Source organism: Budorcas taxicolor, chromosome 5 (genome assembly GCF_023091745.1).
Source record: "Budorcas taxicolor isolate Tak-1 chromosome 5, Takin1.1, whole genome shotgun sequence".
In the NCBI taxonomy this organism is placed as follows: domain Eukaryota; kingdom Metazoa; phylum Chordata; class Mammalia; order Artiodactyla; family Bovidae; genus Budorcas; species Budorcas taxicolor.
The window spans coordinates 50,694,271-50,711,224 of record NC_068914.1 but is presented as its reverse complement, the minus strand read 5'-3'; the positions used below and the strand labels follow the sequence as shown (position 1 = coordinate 50,711,224).

General features: G+C 44.1%; 1 protein-coding gene across 3 annotated transcripts in view; it reads left to right on the top strand.

Moving 5' to 3' along the window:
- Nucleotides 1-821: 821 nt before the first annotated feature.
- The window catches only part of NAP1L1 (nucleosome assembly protein 1 like 1), a 36,699-nt gene continuing 20,566 nt past the window's right edge, over nucleotides 822-16,954 (top strand). For all 3 annotated transcript variants that reach the window (XM_052639361.1, XM_052639358.1, XM_052639360.1), the window contains exons 1-2: nucleotides 822-955; nucleotides 15,971-16,007. In XM_052639361.1, coding sequence (XP_052495321.1) covers nucleotides 15,991-16,007 — 17 coding nt within the window. In that variant the 5' untranslated portion in view covers nucleotides 822-955; nucleotides 15,971-15,990. The remainder of the gene's footprint in view (nucleotides 956-15,970; nucleotides 16,008-16,954) is intronic.

Sequence of the window (16,954 nt, the reverse complement as noted above, 5' to 3'; positions counted from 1 at the left end):
AAAGAGTACTGGAACCCTCCGACCACACTTTAAGAACCACTGTAAAGAGTTAGTATTAGTCAATCCAGCTTCAACTGAAAATAGCCATGAGGTTGGATTTACTTTTTCAAAATGAGGAAACAACGCTGTCCTCATTATAAAGCGTCCAGACCGTACACGAACATGCCATTTTCATCCATCAAACACGAAAGCAGAAATGAGGGATCGCAAGTCAGGTAAAAAGATGGAGAAGTTGGAATGAAGAGCATCCCCGGAAGCCACGGTGACCCACTGAGTTCGGAAAAGCAAAACCGGCAAAAGACGCCGCCGAGGCGGTTAGGAGGAAAGAACTGTTGTTCTTACGGGGAAAAATGGGCGGGGAGAGGAAACGGTTACCCGGGATCGGAGAGTTTGTGGGAATTAGGCCCCGACACGGTAGGGAACTAAGGAGCGCTCGCTGTCCGGATGCGGCAAGGCAGGACCCGGAGGTTGGCCTCCCGCCCTCATCCTTCCCGGTACCAGGCCGGGGTGGGAAGTTGGGGGAGGCGGGGGCCGAGGTGGGCTGTGAGCGAGGCTGGGGTCTGGGCTGTACCCCGAAACGGAAGGGGCGGCGAGTTCCTTTCTTGCTAAGAGCGTATAAAAGAGATGGCTGGAGGCGTCGTAGGGGGCGGAGGCGGGAACCCAAGTCTGGCGCTGCGAGTTTGGAGGTCGCCGGGGGAAAGGAGGAAGGTTCCGTTGCTAGGCGACCGGTCCTGGCCCCGCCTCCCAGTCGCGTCGCTAGGAGACGGGGAGGCCGGGGGGCGGGCGGCGGAGCGGGCCCTGCGTGCTGACGCTGATTGTATATGAGCGCGAGCGGCGGGCTCTCGGGTCTTTTTTAGCGCCATCTGCTCGCGGCGCCGCCTCCTGCTCCTCCCGCCGCCGCCCTGAGTCACTGCCTGCGCAGCTCGGGCCGCTCGGCTCCCCGCGCTCGCCACCGGTAACGGGCTGGGGCCCGACGGGGAAGGGAGGGACGTGGAGGCCCCGGGCGGCCCGCGTGAGCGGAGGGGTGAGGGGGCTGGGGACGGCGAGCGAGGCCTCCGGGGCCGTCCGTGGAGGCCGGAGCCCGAGCCGCTGTGGGAGCCGCGACCCCGCCGGCGGAGAGGGCCTGCGGCTCGGCCGACGCTTCCCGGGAGAGCCGACTGGGAGGCGCGTGGGGCGGGGGAGCGTCGGCGCGGCCCGGGAGGGTCCGCCCCGGGGCCCTGTGAGCCCCGCCGGCCTCTACGCGCCCACGAAGGCGCGGCCCCGGCGAAGCCCTGGCGCCCGGAGCGGGGAGGCGGCCTCGCCGCTGGGAGCCGGGAGGCGCCCGGGGCGCAGCCCGAGCCGGGGGTGCAGCCCACCGTCGCCGCGACGCCCACTCCCTGGAGGGGAGGCCGCGGGGGGAGGGAAGGAGCCGCGGAGGCTGCGAATTCCGACGGGAGGGAGGGGCTGCGCGGGGACCAGGCTCCGGGGCGGGGAGGCGGCGAGGTTCCGGGCTGCCCGCCCCCGGGAGGTGGCGACCCGGCCGGGAGGGGAAACCCCCGCGGCTTCCCTCTGCACGTGGCCGGGGCCCAGGCGCGGGTGCAGACCCCCTTCTGGTAGCCCTCCACTAAAAGTTGAGGAGGTGGTGGGATGCGAGGGTGAGCAGGGAGCCAGTCAGTCCAGCTCTCGGGTTTGCAACTCTTCCCTGCTTCTCTTTGATCTTAATCTTTTTAGGTACCGCAAGAGAGCGTGAATATTAGTTGGATGAAGGAGCGGGGCTTTCACTGCTAGGATTTTTAAGAATTATCGCGTGTAAAGCATTTAGGTTAGCTGTTATTAACAAGAGATTCTTTTGTGTCCTCTCAAGTACAAATTAGAATTAGGATGGGTATCTTGATCAGGGTTTTTATTTGGGAAGCGTTGATCGTAATTAGTCGACTCCTGAACAGTGGAAGTAAAGGATTTGGCCTGCAGTGTCTTTTTAATTCGTCGAGGGCTTCTGTTGTTTTCTTACTAGTTCCTTTATTCGCGTTCCCACTGTAAGATAGCTGTTGGGTTTTTAACGTTATGGTGGAGGCGGTATGGGGTGAAATGAGACGCACAAGTAAACGTATTGAGCCAGGTTTGTAACCTGCTGCCTCATCAGTGCTTCATGCTTTGCCCTCAAAAAAAAAAAAAACGAGGCCGGGAAAGGAGGCGGGGAATGAAGGCCTGTAGGGGAGGGCTGGGTTTTTGGAGGAAGAAAGAGCCGGGCACGTGATGTCCTCAAGGAGCCCCAATTTTATTCTCTGTTTGATTGTGGGTTCTGTAAGGACTGCATTTTAAAAGCTCACAACTTACACTGCTTATCTGATTTCAGGAGAGCTGAGCTGGAAAACGAAATTTGCCATTTTTGAAAGTAGGTGGCATCAAAAATACTTTTTCAAATTAGTGTTTTAGGTCCTGTTTTGTTGTTAGTTTTCATAACTACTTTTATACTTATTTTCCTTAGGAAGTAATACACCTTTGATTGGATAAAGGAAAAGCCTTATATTTAGAATAACTTATTTAAAGCTGACAGGAGGTAAATGAGGTTTACAGTGACCTTCTGGGACTGATGTCTCAGGCTTATTTCAAAGTTGTCTGAGTTCAGATTAGTGGCCCAGATCTAAAATGGGCCTTTTACTTTTTAAGAAGATTGGTCCTTTCATACTAGTCTGAAAATTTTTGTAAGTTTTATCTGTTGTAAGGTACCTGTTTTTGATATTGGACCTATTGACAGGGAAAATTGTTAAGCTGATATTAAATGTGACAGATTGTCTTTGTCATCTAACGATTAAAAGAACAAAATGAAACCCACACGTGTACCAGAGCTAACTTAATCCACAGTGTTATTGCCTGTTTCCTTACTTGCTCAACTTGCCCATATTGCCTTGAGATGACTGATTCTGAACTCTACCAAATGTATTCAGTACTTATCCTTTTGTAGGAAAAGTGGCTAAAAAAGGTAGAATCTGTTTGACTTCAAGGTATGAAGATGTCAAAATTAAACATTGCTTTTCTTTGTTTTCTGCTTGATAATTTGAAATACTAATGAAAGAGGCAATGAATCCTGATCAATTTAGGAAATAATGGTCAATCCGTTCATACCCTCAAGTCTAATCAAATCTGTAATTGCTTATGTTCTTAGTTGATTCTTTGAGTAAATATTTTGGCTCCTATTTGGACATATATCTTATATCATGAGCCAAACAGGCAAATTGGTTATTTGATATAAATTGTTGAGTGGTAATGAGTGTTCTGAAGAAAAAGAGAGCTGGAAAGTGGGAGATGGAGGAGTATCTATGACCTCTTTACATGAAGGAATTTGTTAAAATTACGCTAATATTAAGTCCCATTTCGTACTAATTCCATCTGAGTAATTTGGGCAGAGTAGGGATTAGAGCTTGGCACTGCTGTTCACTCATCCTTGTAAGTTACTTAGTACTTCAACTGCACATCAGTAGATCACATTGCTGGACTTGCCAGGTCGTCTCAACCCAAAGTTAGTTCTGGTTACCAGCTCTGCTTTCTACTGCTACACAGTTTGATATATTTTTACTTGTTCAGAAGTTTTATACATTTTGATTTTTATTGGAAAGGGTCATAATGTTGAAGAGTTTATTAATTACTTTGAAAATACTGTCTCAGGTACAGAGGGTATAGACGAATGAATACAACAGGCATAAAATAATAGGGTTTCTTGCATGATTATTCAGGCGATGTTTTAAAATTACATATATATAACTCAGTGCTCCTAGAGATAAGTAGTATCAACATTTAAATGAGGAGACTGAGGTACAGAGCAGTTAAAGAACTTATTATCCAAAGTTACATAACTCAGAAATGATGGTTTATAATAAGGATTTTATGTTGGTTTAAGGGAAGTTCCCTTAACTTAATTGTACTATACAGTATATAGAGCTTCTCCCATAGCTCAGTTGGTAAAGAATCCGCCTGCAATGCAGGAGACCTCGGTTCGATTCCTGGGTCGGGAAGATCCCCTGGAGAAAGGGATAGGCTACCTGCTGCAGTATTCTTGGGCTTCCTTTGTGGCTCAGCTGCTAAAGAATCCACCTGCAATGTGGGAGACCTGGGTTCGATCCCGGGGTTGGGACGATCCCCTGGAGAAGGGAAAGGCTACCCACTCCAGTATTCTGGCCTGGAGAATTCCATGGACTATACAGTTCATGCGGTTGCAGAACTGAGCGACTTTCACTTCACTATACAAGTATATATCTGCTTAGAATTTAAAAGCACTCTTGGCTTGGGTTCCACTGGGCTTCAAAGGATAGGTAAAGCACTTATAGTCATGAAGATTTCTTCCAATATATGTCTGATATGTGAATACCTTGTTGTAGTTTTGTTAATGCTGATTGCATGTTCACCAGATTATCAGTTTGTTTATGTTTCTCTGCTGTTTGGTCAGATGTACTATAGATAATGCGATTACTTGAACAGAAGATAGAAATAGGAGTGTATTTGGCTTGGGACCTGTATAAAAGCCAGTTCTAGATTGACTTGGTATCTCTGAAGTGAAAAAGTGAGCATAAAGAATGAGATGTACTACTACTACAAGGTTGTGTTGGAATCAAGTTCTGAGCCCCTGGCCCACCAAAATTGCTGGTAGAACAGCAGTGTCCAAAATACAGGTTTGTTTAAAATGCATTCAGCTTGAGATAGGTCTCAGGTAAAGGGAAGTTCCTTTTGGGGTTTTATTGGTTCCTTTGAACCTTTTTGCTTTAAAACGTGTGTGTGTGTCCTTGCGCACTCAGTATCGCGGTAGGTTTCTCTGGAGTTTTCCAAGCAGGAATACTGGAGTGGATTGCCATTTTCTCCTCCAAGGGATCTTCCCCACCCAGGTACTGAACCCAACTCTCTTGTCTCCTGCGTTGGCAGGTAGATGGGTTACCACTGTGGGCTTCCCTGATGGCTCAGACAGTAAAGAATCTGCCTGCAATGCAGGAGACCTGGGTTTCATCCCTGGGTTGGGGAGATCCCCTGGAGAAGGGAAAGGCTACCCATTCCAGTACTTTAGACTGGAGAATTCCATGGACAGAAGCACGCTACAGTCCACGGGGTCGCAAAGAGTTGGACACAGCTGAACAACTAACACTTGTTATAGTTTTCTTTTTGTTACCCTTTAAAACTTTACATTAAATTTTTGATTATGCTGCATGGCTTGTGGGATCTTAGTTTCTCAACCAGAGGTGGAACCCAATCCCTCACAGTGAAAGTACAGCGTTTTAACTGTCGGATTGCCAGAGAATACCCCAAACGTTTAGTTTTTAATGGTTGGCTATTTCACTGTGAAGCAGCTATTTTCTGTATTATATAACTGTAGGTTATATAATCTGTGTAGTAGGTGATAGGGTTTGTAGTAGGTGATAGGTTTGGCTTTTGGAATAGTGGAATTGGCATGGGTATTGGAAGTCAGGTTTTAATTCCTGCTGCTAAGTCACTTCAGTCGTGTCTGACTCTGTGCGACCCCCTAGATGGCAGCCCACCAGGCTCTCCCGTCCCTGGGATTCTCCAGGCAAGAACACTGGAGTGGGTTGCCATTTCCTTCTCCAGTGCGCGAAAGTGAAAAGTCAAAAGTGAAGTTGCTCAGTCGTGTCCGACTCTCAGCAACCCCATGGACTGCAGCCTACCAGGCGTCTCCATCCATGGCATTTTCCAGGCAAGAGTACTGTTTAATTCCTAGTTTTTTCATTTTTGTGTTGCTGAGCAAGTTGCTTACTATTTTATCTGCAAATAAGAGGAAAGCCTGTAAGTCTTAGAGAGTAAGCTCTGTAAATGTTACTTTTCTTTCCTGCTCGTTGGAAGTAAGAACAGAATCAAGTATACTGGAATGGTAGGTCATTTGATTTCTGGATGTCTAGCTTTTACACAACCACAAAATAATCAGCTAATGATCTGATTGAATCACTCATTTCCACCTCTTTCTCCATTGGAAGACTTTCTTCATGTTCAGGTTTTCTGGTAAAGATTTGCCTTCAGTCTTGTTAAGAACCCTGTCTTTACATTGAGATCTGTAACACAGTACTGGGTTGAACCTTTTATTGTAAATGTTAATCCTTAGAAATGTTTCTCCTTTAAATCTGTTTTTTTTCCAATGTTAGTACAATGATACCAGCTTTTGGTTAAGGATTGTATTTTACTATAAGTGGGATGCAGTTGAATTTTCTTCACTCTGATAGTTGTAAAAGGAAGCCTTTAGTTGATTTATGTAATCACTATGATTAGGTTTAATTTTAATTTGTGTGTGTGTGCTTTTTATTTGTCCAACCTGTTTTAGATTGATGTAAAAATAAATATAGCTTCCCCAGTGGCTCAGTGGTAAAGAATCTGCCTGTAGTGCAGAAGTTTCAGGTTCAATCCCTGGGTCGGAAACCCACTCCAGTATTCTTGCCTGGAAAATCCCATGGACAGGATCCTGGTGGGCTCCAGTCTGTGGGATCACAAGAGTGATCTGTTTCTGAACTTTTGGGGTCACCCTAGAAATTACAACGTGTTTATTTAAGAACAGTAGAGTAATCCATTTCCTCCCTACTTATTCTCACTGCTGACTTAATATTATGGTAGTTTAAATTTGACACATTACACAGTGGTAATCTTTCCTTCAAAATACTTTATTTTGATAGTATGCTAATACCTTATTGCCGCTCATTTCATCTTACGTCTTTAGACCTTCTCTTTGGGATCACTTGCCTTTTGCCTGAAGAATATACTTACAGAATTTATTAATGAGAGTGCTGGAGATATTTTAGCCTGAAAGTACCTGTTTGACCTTCTCAAAGGATGTTCCAGTTGGGTGTGTTAGTCTAAGACCCTTAGCTACTTTCAGCACATGGAGCACGCAGACCGTTCTGTCATCTTTTGGTCTCTGTTGAAGAGAAAACAGCTGTCAGTCTTACGCGTTTGACATTAATCTGAGTCTTTTTTCTGAATGCTTTTGAGGTGACTTCTGTCTTGTCTTGTATTTTCACTCAAGTATCTAAGTGTGGGTTTTTTATTTTGCTAACTGGGGTTTGTAGGACTTGGCTTCCATTAGTTCTGGAAAAGCTTAGCTGTTTGTTTCTTCAAATATTCTGTCCATTCTCTCCTCTACTCCTAGAACGTCTACTAAATCTTTGTTAGACTTTTATTGTATCCTAAAATGTCTTTTCCATATTTTTTATTCTCTAGTCTCTGCCATACTTGGGAAGATTTCTACTAAGCTCACTTTCAAACCACTTAATTCTCTCTCCAGCTGTGTCTGGTTTACTGTTAAACCTGCCCATTTCGTTTGATTTCTGTTATTTTTATTTCTGGAAATTCTGTTTAGTTCTTTGCCAGATTTGCTCTCTTCACCTTTAGTAAATGAGTTTCTTATAGATACTGTTGCAGACACATATTTTCAAACTTAAAAGGCATGGTTGTTTTTTCTGTGTATGTGGTCTTTTAGACAGTATTGAACTCTTCCATAGGATTGACTTCTGTTGCTCTCTGTCGCTCCTGTTCTTGCAGATGACTTCATGAACTATGTGAGCTTTAGCGTGGTGCTCTCACTTACATCTGGTTATGCAGGTGCCAGGGAGTGCTGATGATGGCTCTAAGCTCACAGCTCGAAGTTCGGGGCACGAGGCTGATGAGGTGGATTGGGGTTTTGTCCTGGAAAACTCGTTTATTATCTCTGAGAACATAGCACTTTGAGGTTTCTGCTTAATTTGGGAAGGTTGCTGTAAAGATTCCCTACCCTGGTAAGTCCAGGGTTTTTGGTTTCCACAGACTATTCACATCTGAGGTTGGCAGGATTCCTTTTACTTATCCCTTTCTTCCTCCTTGTTTTGCCTTCAGTTTGGGGTTAGTAATTTCTTATTATGTTACTTTTTAAAACAAATATTTGATTCTGTACTTTAAATTAGTTTTCATTAGTAGAGTTGGTCTGCATAATCTAGCTTGTCACTTCCAGGAATGGAAAGTCTTCAGATCTCTTAGAAAGCAAATTCATGTCTGGTAAGTAAAAATCATACTGATTTTACTTAAAGTTGTTGACTTGCAGTTAAAAAAAAATCTGTAGATATTAAACTAAACTTGTGGTTTTTGATGTAATCTGATTGCCTGAGACCACCTGTCTCAGAAGCTGGGTTTCTTATTTAGGTTTTTTTTTTTTTTTTTTTTTGCATTTACTCTGTCAGACATGTTAGTTTTGAATCTGCATATGGGAATTGGTCCCTTATTTTTAGTTTTTTAGATTTATGGGAAACTTGTAGAGATAGCTCAAAGTTCCCATTTGCCCTTTACCCAAAGAATGCTCAAAGTGCTGCACAATTGCACTCATCTCACACGCTAGTAAAGTAATGCTCAAAATTCTCCAACCCATGCTTCAGCAATACTTGAACCGTGAACTTCCAGATGTTCAAGCTGGTTTTAGAAAAGGCAGAAGAACCAGAGATCAAATGGCCAACATCTGCTGGATCATCGAAAAAGCAGGAGAGTTCCAGAGAAACATCTATTTCTGCTTTCTTGACTATGCCAAAGCCTTTGACTGTGTGGGTCACAATAAACTGTGGAAAAGTTTGAAAGATGGGAACTCCAGACCACCTGACCTGCCTCTTGAGAAACCTGTATGCAGATCAGGAAGCAACAGTTAGAACTGGACATGGAACAACAGACTGGATCCAAATAGGAAAAGGAGTACATCAAGGCTGTATATTGTCACCCTGCTGTTTTAACTTATATGCAGAGTACATCATGAGAAACACTGGGCTGGAAGAAGCACAAGCTGGAATCAAGGTTGCCGGGAGAAATATCAATAACCTGAGATAGGCAGATGACACCACCCTTACGGCAGAAAGTGAAGAGGAACTGAAAAGCCTCTTGATGAAAGAGGAGAGTGAAAAAGTTGGCTTAAAGCTCAACAGTCAGAAAACGAAGATCATGGCATCCGGTCCCATCACTTCATGGGAAATAGATGGGGAAACAGTAGAAACAGTGTCAGACTTTATTTTCTGGGGCTCCAAAATCACTGCAGGTGGTGACAGCAGCCATGAAATTAAAAGATGCTTCCTCCTTGGAAGAAAAGTTATGACCAACCTAGATAGCATATTGAAAAGCAGAGACATGACTTTGCCAACAAAGGTCCGTGTAGTCAAGGCTATCGTTTTTCTAGTGGTCATGTATGGATGTGAGAGTTGGACTGTGAAGAAAGCTGAGTGCTGAAGAATTGATGCTTTTGAACTGTGTTGTTGGAGAAGACTCTTGAGAGTCCCTTGGACTGCAGGGAGATCCAACCAGTCCATCCTAAAGGAGATCAGCCCTGGGTGTTCTTTGGAAGGAATGATGCTAAAGCTGAAACTCCAGTACTTTGGCCACCTCATGCGAAGAGTTGACTCAGTGGAAAAGACTGATGCTGGGAGGGATCGGGGCAGGAGGAGAAGGGGACGATGGAGAATGAGATGGCTGGATGGCAACACGGACTCGATGGATGTGAGTTTGAGTGAACTCGAGGAGATGATGATGGAAAGGGAGGCCTGGTGTGCTGCGATTTACGGGGTCTCAGAGTCAGACATGACTGAGCAACTGACCTGAACTGAATTTCCCCTAATGTTAATGTCTTACCAGAGTGCATTTACTGGTCAGTCTGTACATTTATCAGAACTGAAAGAATCTGATTTTAGCTATCATGCCAGCTAATTGTTTTGCGAAGGATAGTTCAAAATGGACAGATTGAAAGAAACTCTGTTGAGTGTTAATTAGATATCAAACATCTTTTACATGAATTTGCTTCTTAATAGAAACTAATGAAGGAAGCATTTTCTCCTGTTTTGAAGATGAAATAAGGCCAGAAGTTGTTTGCCTGAGCTAAATTCCCACAAAGCTGGTGTTAACCCAAATGGTCTGACTGCAGAATTAGGCATTGTTGTGTGTGTGTGTGCTCGGTTGTGTCTGGCTCTTTGCAACCCTGTGGCAGTCTACAGCCAGGCTTCTCTGTCCGTGGGCTTCTCCAGGCAAGAATTCTGGAGTGGGTTGTGATCTCCAGGAGATCCTCCAGCCCCGGGATTGAACTCGTGTGTCTGCATTGCAGGCAGACTCTTTACCAGTGAGCCATCAGAGAAGTGGACTTTAAAAAACGGAAGTGTGTATGACCAAGAGATGTATCACTGGAGCCGGAACGCGCAGATTGGAGAAGGCATCTCTGAGGAAATGACTTGCCCTCCTGTTCTATGGTGAATCTCTATAATAATGCATCAAAACGATAAGTTTGAACTCTAAATGTAATGGCAGCAACGTGGACTCTGAGGGAAACAGTGTAGCCCGTCTTCCGTGAACGTGTTAGAATGTTACAGAATTTTGAATTCAGAAGTTTTGGATGTTTCTGTTTTGTTTCATACTTTTTGGTAATTGCTGGATTTAGTATATTATATATTCAAGGGAGCAAATTCTAAACTATTAAGAAATAGTATCTGGTTAGGAAAACCTAATAATGCAGTATGAAATGTAAGCTCTCATTCACTTCCAGTCTTTTCTCTCTCATAGACAACTGCTGTTAGGTTTCTGGTGTATTTTTTAGAAATGTCTTATTCATAAGAAAGTATGTGTATGAGAATGGATATTCGTATATACTCAGGTTGGATTTTGCCATACGTTCTTTACTCCCGCTTTGTTGCTCTTTCCATATCAGCTCAGATCTGCACCTTTGCATTTTATTTTCGGCTCTGCTTGCTCTGCAGGCTTTCCTTGTGTGGGCTTCTCAGTGTCGTGGCTTTGGCTGCAGAGCAAGGGCCCTATGGTGTGCAGGCTTCAGTAGCTGCAGCTTGTGGGGTCTTCCCAGATCAGGGATCGAACCCGTCTCCTGAGTTGGCAGGTAGACTCCTCACCACTGAGCCACCAGGGAAGTCTTGCTTTTTCTTCTGTGGTGGTTGTTTTTTTAATTGCAAAGCATTCCATTGTATGCACATTCCACACTAGTAGTTTAATTTTGCTGAGTAATTGTAGCTGCCGTATATGTGTGTATATATATATAAACTTCGTATAGTACTCTGAAGGATAAAATGCAGTGGTTAGAAAAAGCCGATATAATCCCTGTAATCATGAATGTTATGGTCTTGTCACTGGTGGAAGACAGACCTTAGTCAAATAATCACAATAATCTATAATTACAAACTGGAGATATCTTATGATGGAAAGAAATGGGACTTTATAAGAGTGTGTCCAACCAAGAAATCTTACTTAGCCAAGATGTACAGATTGGAGAAGGCATCTCTGAAGTAGTCAATGCCAGTCTGTTTTGTCTTGAAGAAGTAAAACTTTGAGCTGAGAGTCAAAGAATATGTAGGACTTGGATTTTAGACGAACCTATTAGATGAACGTGACGTGTACAGGCACTTAGATCCTTTACTTCTCTTTTTTTCAGGGTAGGTTCTCACAAATTGAATAACCATGTCTGGAGATGGACATGTTTACGGTGTTTGTTATTCCCATAGCCAAATTGCTCTCCAGAAAGATAACAGTTTATGGAATTCCTTGGTGACGCAGTGGTTAAGAATCTGCCTGCCAATTCAGGGGACGTGGGTTTGCTCCCTGGTCCAGAAGGATTCCACATGCCTGGATCAACTCAACCCACCTGCCGCAAATGCTAGAGCCGCAACAAGAGAATAAATAGCCCCCACTCACCACAGCTAGAGAAAGCCTGTGTGCAGCAGGGAAGACCCAGCACAGCCAAAAATAAATAATTAAAGGAAAGAAAATAGTTTATATAAACAGTAGCCATATTTAAGAATGCATATTCACCATAATTTTCCCTGCATTGAGAGAAAACCCTTGCTGACCTGATAGATCTGAAGCCCACTTGTGTTTCTTTGATTCAATATTTTTGTTATTTTTGAATTAGTATATTCGTAATTTTTTGCTAAGTGTTTGGTTAATGCTGACTTAATTAACCAGCATCACTAGAGAAATACGTCAGTGCTGTTAGAGATTCTTTACAGTAAATAGAAAATATTTAAAAGTAGAGTAGGCTACAGTAGGAAGAATTATTTCCTTTATGCTTGTCTAAAGGATGAATGTTGGATTAGTAATAATGCTCCAAAGGATAGCACTTGACTGCTAAAATCAGAAACTCAGTTTTTTAAAGTGAAAAGCGTATTAAGCATATTGATAGGAGGAATCAGACCTTATAACTTGTGAGTGAAAGACTAAGGTGTGGGGACTTCCCTGGTGGTCCAGTGGTTTGGAATCCACTTTGCAATAGAAGGGATGTGGGTTCGATCCCTGGTTGTGGAACTGACTCCACGTGCCGCGGAGCACAGAAGCCTGCGCTCTGGGGGCTTGGGCCACAGCTGGTGGTTCGCACGGCCAGGCTGAGACCTGGTGCAGCCAGATTAATAAGTAAAATGCTTTTTTAAAAGATAAAGGTTTTAAATTTTCAAACATTAAAAACTGATTTTAACGGAGTAAGCCTTTTTTTGTTTTGTTTCTCATTAGACTTTTTTAATGGGTCTCAAATTCTGTGAGAGATTTTTGGTCGTTTCCATTAAAAAGTACTGATTTTAAAAGTTAATAACTTGAAACCGCCACACACAAAACTAATGGTTCACAAAACACTCTTCTGAAGGTTTTGCAATGCTGATTACCATTAACCAGACTTTTACTGTAAAAGCTTAAATGGCCAGTTGAGACAAACACCACTGATGAAGACTGAGGTGGCACGTATTGGGGGTAATACTCATGTAGCCGTGAGCTCTCTGGGCAGACCTGGTGGCCTTGCCAGTTCCTGTGCCGCCTCTTGGCCACTGCTTTGCTGATACCGCCAGCAGCTGCCTATCTCATGTCAGGAGCAGCCAAACAGCCAGGAGGCAGGTAGATAGTCCAAGAGACTCTCAGCACACATGGCCTTGCCAGGAATCGTATCAGTGGTGCAGCATCACCAGATGTCAAGAATTCGGGGCCACCTTGTCGCTTTTTCCAGAACACTCGGTCTTCAGTTCGTCACGCTTGCATTAGAGCTGTGTGATGGTCCAGCACTGATTTGGGCCTGGATGGTTCAAGATCGTCACCTGAGCTGTGAAGCCAGCTGCTTCCGTTGGTGGGTCATTTTTGCTGTCACCAGCCACATTGCCACGAAGAACATCTTTGACAGACCTGTTCTTGAAGCTCACATCGTCCCCAGGAGGGCCATTACTCAAAGCATCATGGTGCATTTCAGAAGGTGACCACGTTGCCAGGCTTGAGAACCCCAGGCTCTATTTGACCCACAGGGACAGTACCAGTACCAGTACCACCAATTTTGTAGGCATCCAGGAAGAGCAAACCCAAGGGCTTATCAGTTGGGCAGGTTGGTGGCAGGGTGCAGTCTGGAGCTTCAGGCAGTGTGGTTCAGTGGGCATTGCCATCTTTATGGGTGACTTGGCATCCCTTGAAAGGCATGGTGGCACTTGGTTCCAGCAATGTTGTCACCGTGACAACCAGAAATTGGCACAGATGCTTCTGTGTTGGGATTGTAGCCAATTTTTTTAATGGAGGCCGACTTCCTTAGCAGTTATCTCTGGCTGTAGGCTGGCACAGTGCAGTCCATTTCATTACCGCCAGTGTAACGAAGGTTCCACACCCACAGAGGAAGCCAGAAGGGCCTGCTCGTGGGTCTGCCCTTTCTTGGAAATACCAGCTTCAGATTCACCAGCACAGGCGCCGAAATGTGCCTGTAGTTGTGTTTTGATGACCTCTCTGTGTCCTGGGTGCTTCCTTGGTGGCTCAGTGACAAGCTGCTTGCAGTGGGGGAGCAGTAGGTCTGATTCCTGGGTTGGAAAGGTCCTCTGGAGGAAATGGCCACCTACTTCAATCTTCTTGCTTGGGAAATCCCATGAAAAGCAAAATCCCATGAACAGAGGAGCCCAGTGGGCTGTGGTCCATGGCATCACAAAAGAGTCTGACACAACTTAGTGACTGTGTCCCCGGGCGTCAGCTAGCTCACAGAGTACTTGCTGGCCTTAAATTGACACAGGGAGATATCATTGGTGATGATCACTCGTGTTCGGCTTTCAGTTTGTCCTAGACCCAGGCGTACTTGAAAGAGCCCTTTTCCCATCTTGGCAGCCTCCGTTTGGACTTTTCAGTGGTTCCCAGGTGAATTCCACAGCATTTGTAGATCCTACATGTCCAGTGACAACAGTGTTGACTTGGGTCTTCTTTCCCATTTTTGCTCAGGTTTAGTGGTGGTTTTTACGATACTTGTGTCCTGGTGGCAAACCTGTTGTGAAAAAACTAAGCTTATTAAAAAAGTAAATGGCATTCAGCTATTTTTCTGGATGAATGTAACACCTTTTGTCCTGAGGTTCGTTTTTCTCAAAGCAGTCTTCTCTAAGTTAATCCTGATCCTATAGTGTGAAAGAGTGTAGGATATGCTCTGGCCAGTCCTAACTGCTTAGTCACTCAGTCATGTCCCACTCTTTGGACCCCGCGGATGGTAGCCCGCCAGGCTCCTCTGTGGACGTCTCCAGGCAAGAATACTGGGGTGGGTTGCCATGTTCTCCAGGGATCTTCCCAACCCAGGGATCAAACTCAGGTCTCCCACATTGCAGGCGGGTTGGTTACCGTCTGAGCCGCCAGGGAAGCCCTAATCACCCAGAACATTATGGACAGTGCTGACATACTCAGGGTAAGCTGGAGGCCTGGTAGTAGTCGGTGATGTGGCATGAAGTGCATTTGAAGGGATGGGGAATGTTTACTTGGTGGATCTGGACCAGAGCTTTATAGCTGCCATTGAATAGTTTAAAGGGCTGACATTTAGTAACAGGAATTATTAAACTTAGGGGGAAAAGAAAGATCTCCAGGGGATCATGAGTGCAGTATGTGGCAGATTTTGGCTTTTAACATGAATTTGATAAAAATTAATACTGTTAAAAAAATCGAGTGGGTTTGAGAGAAGTGAAGCATTTTGTCCGTGAAAGAAAGTGAAAGTGAAGTCGCTCAGTCGTGTCACACTCTTTGCAACCCCGTGGACTGCAGTCCACCAGGCTTCTCCGTCCATGGGATTTTCCAGGCAAGAGTACTGGAGTGGGGTGCCATTTCCTTCTCCAGGAGATCTTCCCGACCGAGGGATTGAACCTGGGTCTCCCGCATTGTAGGCAGATGCTTTACCGTCTGAGCCACCAGGGAAGTGCATTTGTGCTTACAAAGAGGCAAATGCTTACAGCCGCTCTATTTGTAATACCCCCTCCCCCAAAAGAAAACCCAAATGTCCATCAACAGCTGAAAACTTAAACATAGAATAGAGTGTATGTTTTCAACGGAATACCACTATACAATAAAAATAATGAACTATGTGGTAAGTACTACAACATAGGTAAATCTTATTCTGGATGGAAGAAGCCAGACCAAGGGGGAAAGTACATACTCTATGATGCCATTTCTATAAAATTCCAGAAAATATAAGCTATAGTGACAGAAGGCAGAGCAACTCTTGCTTGGGATGGGAGGCAGGAAGGGGAGGAGGGAGGTATTCTAACAAGGCAGAGGTATATTCGTTATCGTGACTTTTATGGTTTCATGGATATACATATATATATATATATATATATATATTCATCAGAACTCCTGCAAGAGTACTGGGAGGTACTAAGCAGCCCCAAAATTGACCGTTCATGGTTAAAGGAATTTGAATAAAGACTCTTGGTATGAACTCTTCCTGTGATTCTAGCATACCTCAGATTCTTTTAGCCAACAGTTCTGCTGTAAAAGTCCTTGCCCAATAGATTCTGAGTGCCAAGTAGTAACTTTTCTTGGTTTAAGTAGCATCCTCTGAAAATTACTTCACTGACGAGTGTCAGTGTTCACCTCCCTGCCCCTGATTTTAATGGGAGAGAGAGAGTGTGTGTGTGTGTGTAAAATAGCTTTAGCATGGTATTGATTTAAAGAGTTTTGGTTTCAGATGTTTTTACTGGTTTTAAATAAATTGTATGTTTTCTTTTTTTAACATTGATATTTCTCTCCATAGATACTTGGCATTTGTACAACATGGCAGACATCGACAAGTAAGTGACAGAAAGTTGGTTCTTTTTTCAGAGATTTGGCTTCACTGTGTACTGTGTGATTTAATTAACAGCAGTACTAATTATGTATTACGAAAATGTATGGTAATGACTAATGCTTAGTACCTATTTTAAAAGTTGGGTACAGTGTATCCAAGACAAAATACAGTATACATAATCACTGTCATAAATATAGTAAACCATTTGTCGGTGTTTGTTCTTAGGAAAGTGCTGAGCACAATAATGAGTCATAAATATTTGGGGAATTCGTTTTTTACCATTTCTCAAAGATTTTACTACTTGCATTGTAAAGTATCGTACATAAAGATAAGTTTTAAAAATCTAATGTATAGAGTTGAAAGGACAAGAGGACACTTGTGCAAGTTTTTAAGAATTGCAGCATTACTCTCAGAAGCCCTGTGTGACCCTTCTCAATTGCGTCCTCTTCTCTCCAGACGTGTCAGTACTGTCCTGGCTTTGTCTAGTTCGCTTCTGTGTTTTCCTGTAGAGTTTCAGCACCTACAGATTCTTAATTAGTGTTTACTTTTGAAACTCTTAAATGGCAGTCACAAACTTAGCTGTGTAAAGAAAAATTGCAATGTAGCTGAGGAGTCAAAAGTGGGAAAATAAAAAGAGACTGTCTGGGCCATGGTCTGCCTTCAGCGTTCCTGAGTCTTTACAAAGGCTTATTTTGAAGAAGTCACTGGGCAAGGCCATACATCCTGGAAACAGGTTTGTTGATGTCGGCATCTGGCCGGCTTGTAGTGTGGAAGGATGTCTTGCGGAAGTATGGTCAAGGAGAATGGGATGAGCCGCACTATCTCGCTGTTTGTAATTCCATGGTAGTCTGCCAACTCAAAGGAGTAGGTAAAACAACCTTTTAGGATGAAGGGGTTATAATGGGATTATCCACAGCTGTTGTAGGCAGCAGAGCATGGAGGTGGGAGGGC